Source organism: Gossypium raimondii, chromosome 13 (genome assembly GCF_025698545.1).
Source record: "Gossypium raimondii isolate GPD5lz chromosome 13, ASM2569854v1, whole genome shotgun sequence".
In the NCBI taxonomy this organism is placed as follows: Eukaryota; Viridiplantae; Streptophyta; class Magnoliopsida; order Malvales; family Malvaceae; genus Gossypium; species Gossypium raimondii.
The window spans coordinates 40,323,591-40,331,258 of record NC_068577.1 but is presented as its reverse complement, the minus strand read 5'-3'; the positions used below and the strand labels follow the sequence as shown (position 1 = coordinate 40,331,258).

General features: G+C 30.2%; 1 protein-coding gene across 1 annotated transcript; it reads right to left on the bottom strand.

Moving 5' to 3' along the window:
- Window positions 1-5,242: 5,242 nt before the first annotated feature.
- Window positions 5,243-5,971, bottom strand: LOC105781583 (transcription factor MYB60). The gene is made up of 3 exons (XM_012606107.1): window positions 5,855-5,971; window positions 5,599-5,654; window positions 5,243-5,513 (listed from the first exon to the last, which is right to left on the bottom strand). The coding sequence occupies exons 1-3, from the start codon at window positions 5,969-5,971 to the stop codon at window positions 5,243-5,245; spliced, it is 444 nt and encodes a 147-aa protein (XP_012461561.1).
- Window positions 5,972-7,668: the final 1,697 nt, after the last annotated feature.

The window sequence follows — 7,668 nt, the reverse complement described above, 5'->3', positions numbered from 1 at the left end:
TATGTCATTCTTTCAATGATGATGCAAGCAAACAATATCTATGCATATCGATGTCAAAATTCAATGCAATTTTTCAACATGATAACCACAACTGATAGTTATGTTATACCTATATCTTCTTAGAATGCCATGTAAATGAAACTATTTATTTTTAAGACTCCAAATAGCGGTTGGTGTTTAAGAGGTTCAAATTTACCTTATAATAGCATGCAACAAAGTAATGGTGTAATAACTCCAAATTCATGTCGTATTCAATTTTATTTTATGTGTAGATATATAGTGTGTTTGGTTTTACATCAAATATTCAAGTCAATTTTTTCATTAAACAATTGTATTAAAATTTATTTTGTGAATTTAATTATTTTAATCAATTAATTATAGGAATCAATTACACGTAATCAAAGATATCTAGATTCTAACCATTAATCACAAGTTTATTTCATACTAATGCTTATTCTTTTATCAATGAATTATACTTGTATATAATTTTCATACTAACACTTATTCTTTTATCAATGAATTATATTTGTAAATATTTTTTTGTATTTTTTCCAATGATGTTGGATAAAACCCTGGATTGTTTTTTGAAAGTCAGAAACATACATAATGGCGAAGTTATATTGATACAACAAAGTCTAGATTTGGTGCTTAAAGGCAGTTGATATTAGACTAAATATTTTTTTGTACATGGTCGTTAATATGATTATTACAATGTATAAAAGACTTGAATGTTCTATGGTGCGATCGTGAATCTATGCATTTTCTTATTTGAGGTTCTTTAACCAAGTGTTGAATCCTTTAGCTACATTTCTTTGGTGTTCCATAATGAGATTTTTGCTAGTAATTTGTTTTATATTCTAATGTTAATTTCTTATTTTATATTTTGATCTTAATTTCTTATATCCCATGTTTGGATCTTATCAAGATCTTTTGCAATAAACTATTTTCCTTCTTTGGAAGGTAAAATGTATAATTTCATTAATGAAATTACTACACCATCAAATCAATAGGTAATAATCCTAGAACAATATCATCTTTCAAGAATATACAAAACAAAGATTAAAATAAATAATTAGATAGCATATTCAATTCATAAACTCCTCAAATTTGTAAACTTTCTTTAGCAAATCAAAACCAGACTAGCTGAAAACAAAATGGTTAAGCATTGTTGAACAATGTCATTACTTTTAAACAATGTCTAGTCCAATAGTATTCAAAGTACTTCTTGTGCAGATGAAGTATGGATGGATATTGACCATGAGTGATTTCATCTTGTGCAAGAAACTCGATTAGGAAGCAACAACACAACACAAATAAACAAAAAAGTCCAAGTGTTGAAACAACTGCAAAAAAAAAAATCAAATTTTGATAGTGAGACATGCTTGCTGAATTGAAAAAATATATATGAAATTGACACATTAAGAAATTATATCAACCAACAATAGCAAACTACAATCAAACTCTATTTTATTCATTAATTCTTCCAACCAAGCTATGTTATATAATTTTGAACAAATCAATTGAATGAGAAGATTAAAAATTGAAGAAAAAAAACCCTAAACATTTTAGAATTTTTGAGGGAGGGTGAAAGTCCTCTACTCGAATGCTATATTTTCACTCCATGAAGAAGTAGGTAATAGGGTGAAATATAATCATCTTTTATCTTTGGCATCAAACTATTTTCGCTAAATAAAACACCATGGAAACTTGTACTGTGTTTTGGTCTTGCTTAAATAACATTTTAAATAGTATTTAAATAACTTCATTTTGTAGTTTATATAGGTCCTTAATAATACTTAAATGGCTTCAATTCCTGCTAACAAAAGATCCCATATTGACAAATCCATATCACAAATCATTCTACTTTATAATAATCCAAGGGATGGCTTCTCTGGAACACTAGTCCTGTGAGCAAAATATTTTGAGACCATGGTGTGATTAAAGCTTACTTGAGGGAAAATGGGTATGGAAATATGTAGCTATCGATGAAAGAATCGTCGGCGCTAGTCCACCACCGTTGCTGTCGCAAGGACTGTAGAGGATTTCTTACAAGAAAGAAAGGAGTCCTGATTTTTCATCATTTAAGAAGGAACAAACCAAATTCTGTAATCCCTCCATTTGTTTTGCTCAGCTTGTAATTCGTCCATTGGTGATGTTGAATTGCCCAAAACCCTAAATCCTTTTTTTATAACAGTGAAGATGATGAAGAAAGGAAAAAAATTAGGAAAATCAAATCTCCTTGATGAGAAATTGAATAACCCAAAATCTGACGTGGAGATTGTTATTTTCTTTTAAATTTGAGTTGGAAAAAGTTGTTGATGTGACAAAATAATTGGATAGGACCAAATATGAGGTGGTGGGAAGGATCCATAAAATAATTTCTCCATGGAATAGGATCACTAGTTAATCACTCCAAACTCCAATCATTACAATACAATTAAATTCAAATCCAACAATTTATCCATGTATTGTAATTCGATTTACATTAACCCATCTTTGTATTTGTTGCATGCCAATAGGATTGTTAGAAAAAAAAATCCTAAAATCATCATTTTGACTTGTTTCAATTTTATAGAGGTGTATTTTTTTTCTAAAATTGGGTTTTGTAATTTGGAGTGGGTCAACGCATTTTTGAAAAAAAAAATAGCTGCATTTTTCATCTACTATCAACAATAATATCCCTAAAAGATGCATACAAACATATTTCTTTTTATTGATACAAGTGAATAATAAGGGAAGTGACAAGAATGAGAATATGGTGGTAATAAGGGGGCCGACTCATCTAGACAAATGAAAAGTTGAAAAATTAGGAGAATAGAGAAGAAGTAAGTTAGTTAGTTGTGGAGGTAATGGAGACAGAGTGCAGTAGGTAAGTCCTTAAGGTTGCTGAGAGGATAAAGATTAGGGGCGACGCCAAAAATAATTTTAGGGAGTCCGAATTGAATTATAAAACTTTTAGGGAATAAAATGTAATTTTACCATGATTAATTTATAATTCCATCATTTTTTATAGGACTAAATAGAATATTTTCATATTTGGGGGGTCAAATATAATTTTACCATAGATTAGTTTATAATTTTATTATTTCTAGAGGGGATAAACTAATTTTTTTCTTTTTTAGGGGCAAGGCCTTTGCTAGCCCCCTAGCACCACTTCGATGTATATCCTTTTCTCATGTTCTTATAGGTATTTATGGGGGAGGGTCACATGCCTCGCAGTGCCACATCACCGATAGTATTGGTGGTGGCCCTCTCGTGTGGTCGACCAAGTGGCGGGCTGATTACCCTCAAGCGCGATACTACTCTAACATTTCCTTAGCTGAGGTAGTATAAGGTTGTTATACATCAATGGTCCCTGGTGGTCCCTATTATAGATGAGTACGTTCTCGCTAAAAGTAGGTGGCTTGGTAGGCAAGACATGCAAGAGGCTAGTCACTAAGTGACCAACCAGATGATTGAAGACGAGAGATTGCCCAAGTGATCTTTAGATTGGGAACTAGCTGGGTGATGGTACGTAGAGGGCCATCTGTTTGCATCTTTTAGTAGCTTCTCCTGTGATTCTAAAAATGTTTATGGCTTTGCTCTCGATCTTTATCCTCTCATCAACCCTAAGCACTTACCTATTGCACTCAATCTCCCTTACCTCCATAGTTACCTTACTCCTCTCCCCCTCGCTTTTTCCAACTCTCCACCTATCTAGATGAACCAACCTTTTTGTCACCACCACCTTATTCTCCTTGCCTCCTTCCTTGTTGTATACTTATATCAACACTTTTCAGACAAGTTTTTTTATCTTGAAATTTTGTTAAACTTTTTTTTTCATATATAATTAGATTTTCAAGTTATTGAAATAATTATAGCAAAAATTGATTGAAACAAAGCATATACCAAAAATAAAATCAAATGCTGCAAAATAATATTCAAGTACTTAAATTTTTACAATAGAAAATGTGAAAAGAAAAGTTAGTTATAAATTTGAAAAGAAAAATAAAATAATTTGAGAAAATAACGAACTGAATCAAAATATGGAAAAGTATATTGTATATTATTATTTTCACATTTCCAGAAAATTGGGACAAGGAAAGACTATTCATTTCATTTCAATATAGGGAGCACTAGTAGAGAAACTCTCGGTTTGGTGTTTTTCATGTTATGATTTTATTAGAATGTAATTGTTAGAATGTGGTTGTCGAAAGTTACTTTTAAACGTTTGGTATATATGGGAAGGTATTGATTAAAATATTAGAAAAGTTATATTATCATGTTTGATTTACTAAGTACTTTTCTAGGAACGAAATGATTATTTACGAGTGGTATACATGGGAAAGTATTGATTAAAATATTAGAAAAGTTATATTATCATGTTTGATTTACTAAGTACTTTTCTAGGAATAGAATGATTATCTCTGAGTTTAGCCTTTTAAATAATATATAATATTCATCTATTTAATTTTATAATAAACTTTATTCTTAACAAATATTTGGCTTTAGTATTTAATAATTAATTTTAATTGATGTTTATAATTTTGAAATTTATAATGTTAATTGAAAGTAAGATTGTTTCAAATTTGTCCTACATATATTTTCTAAATATAACAATACACATATAAAATCATATATATATATATATAACTTTTTTTAGAATAAATTAAAAACTTATGTATATATATAATGCTGGATTGAAATAATAGAGAAAGAATAGTAGGATAAAAGAAGAAGACAATAGCTTATTTTATTTTTTACCTTTATTAATACATTAATACCCTAAATTAATATAAAATAGGGTTAATTTTATCTTACTGTTTTTTTTTTACTTTCTAATCTATATGAGAAAGTAACTTTCCTACTTTTGTGGTGGAATCAAATTGTCATGTTTATGGAAAAGTAACTTCCAAGAATAAGTTAAATTCAAGGAAGTAAATAAAATTTAACATACCAAATGTTGTAATAATTTCCAACTGATTAAATTTCCAAAAAAGTAAATCATAACTAACACTAACACAACTCAAATCAAAATCTCCAAACAAAACAATGATGTTCAATTTATGCAGTACTAAATTAATGGATAGGTCTAAAAATAATCCAGAAGATCATAGTACTGTTGATGGTGGCTGTGGCACAGCTGGGAATTTTGTGACATTGCTTCACAATCCAAACCTTCTATCATTCGTGCCTGCTCCAAAAAACTCTGTATTTCCCAATAGTTTTCAGATCAAACTAAATAGTCGTCCATAGCGATGCTTTAATTGTCATCAACTGCCACACTAAGGTCGGAGCCTAAAGTAGAAAAAGTAGCATAAACCGGTGAGTCCAACATAATATTCCCAAACAATAACGAGGAATCAGCACCAGACGATTTCTCCTCGATACCGGAATTGGTTTCTGTTGCTGATGTAGTTGCAGATGCTGAATTGTTATCCTCCAAATTTATTCTCTTCTTCAAGCGAGTGTTCCAGTAGTTCTTTATATCATTGTCTGTTCTTTGTGGGAGCCTTGCTGCAATTACTGACCATCTGATTATAATTAATCAAAATTTCAGCAAATCAGAGATATATATCATCCCGACTATAACCTTACATTTATGGCTGTGCTACTAACCTATTTCCTAGCGTCTTTTGCAGGTGGATTAGCCGATTAGGGTTTCTTCTTCTTCCCTGCTGAAGTTTAAACGCCTTATATTAGGCCTCAAGTAATTCATCCAACGTAGTCTGCAACTCTTCCCTGATCCTTGCAACCCTACAAATCAAATCTAATTAATACTCTAATCACTAAATCTTGGCGAAATTTAAGTTTTTGATTAAATCTTGTTCATGGTCATTCAAGTTAATGAAGTTAAAAAGAGATGTCTTCGTACCAGAAAATCTGGGCATTCATTCCAATTCCAAATCCCATATCTCGTAATATAAGCAATCAGCTTCTGATCTTCATCACGACTCCATGTTCCTTTCTTTAGGTATGATTGTCTCACCATCTTGCACGCTACTCTATAACTTAATTCTTCAACTACTTATTGTATCTTTCAGTTCCATCTATTTATATTGATTGTAAATAATGTTGCGAAGATTCTAATCATCTAATTAAACTATTTGTCTAGGATGCTGTCATGTATGTAATTAATTAACTCGTACGTTCCTTCCTGGATTGTGGGATATGTTTGAATACCCTTTAGGGTAAGCAGTTTACTTGGAAAGCAACATGGACCTTCTCGATAAGTCTCTTTTTATTCGATCAATAGTATGGGGATTGGTAAGTTTGCATGTCCATATACAGAAAAGCCATGAGACACTATCAATAGAAGACAAACATATCGCATGTATGTATTAGGAGTTTGCATCTGGGAATTAAGAGTCGATGCACTACTCCAAATCACATAGAAAAAATATATTTGATTCATGTCAGTCTAAAATGGGGGCTTTCAATAGTAAAATATGTATTCATTTTCTTCCAATCTGGGAATTGAGTGAAGAGTCAATCTAAAATTAACATAAAAGATGAAGGCCGGCGACATGGTCTAAATTTTTGTAGCTTCTGACGTTCTTGAACTTGGAAATCATAGCAATCTAATTCAGTTTTCTCAAGTCTGTCTTTGTGATTTGTACGTATATCTGTCCTGTTCTCGTTAGGTATTGATCAATTTTTAAATTAGCAATCAATTTAGACTATGATATAATTATATTGATTGAAGATTAGTTGTTAATTAAATTTATTTATAATATGTAAGTAAGAAACCTTAGAAACTAATATTTGTCCGTATTGGTTATAGAGAACTCAAGCTATATATTCTATTTATTGGATATTTATCGAATAATTTAAATTCCAATTATCATTATAAAAAAATTATTGAAGCAATTACTTGAAAATATTATTTTTAGGTATTGGGTTTGTGTTTAGTCCACGATTGTGATTTTATTGGTAATTATTAGGTTAAATTTTGTCATTATTCTCGTTATTTTACGAAAGTTGAAGATTTATTCATTGTGTTTTAATTTAATTAATTTTAGTTTATGTATTTTTTATTTGTTTAATTTAATTTTGTATTTTTCAAAATTTAAAATTTTGGTCCTAACCTAAACAGTAGTAATTAAAACTATTTGATTAAATTCAATTACTAGTCATGTACTATACATACAATTGTAGATTTAATCCATATTCTCTAATTGGATCTTTATAAGTCTCTATACTATAGTGCAGTGGAAGTGCTATAGACTACAATGGCCATTATAGGTTGGCACTGTGAAACTGTACAAACAAAATAACAAATAACACTAAGGATTTGTTTATGTAGTTTAGTTTTCCTACGTCTGCGGAGCCTAACTCAGTAAGTAATTCTACTATTTTTTATCACTTCTCAAGTATAGAGATCTCACCTTTGAACCTAAAGACTAGAACACTCACCTCCAAATCCTCTCCCTGAGAACTTGGGCAGTAAACATTCAACAATGTTTACAATAACAATTTCCACTATCTCACAAAATAGTTCCTCAATGAACAAATTAGAAAACACTTACTAAGCTTTCGTTACATAACCTAGACAAGTCTTACAACATATATTCAATTCGGCTTGCTAACATAAAATCTAAGTGAATACAAAGTAATTCCTTAAAATTAAATATTACAATCTCAATAATCAAAGTACAATCAATCGAATATTTGATTTCCAAAACAGCT

What these genes read in the sequence shown, in the direction of transcription:
- LOC105781583 (XM_012606107.1), bottom strand. Translation starts at nt 5,971, where the DNA reads ATGGTGAGACAATCATACCTAAAGAAAGGAACATGGAGTCGTGATGAA. An exon ending in ATGAATGCCCAGATTTTCTG is followed by an intron (nt 5,655 to 5,854) that starts GTACGAAGACAT and finishes AAACTTCAGCAG; the next exon opens with GGAAGAAGAAGAAACCCTAA. An exon ending in CAAAAGACGCTAGGAAATAG is followed by an intron (nt 5,514 to 5,598) that starts GTTAGTAGCACA and finishes AATTATAATCAG; the next exon opens with ATGGTCAGTAATTGCAGCAA.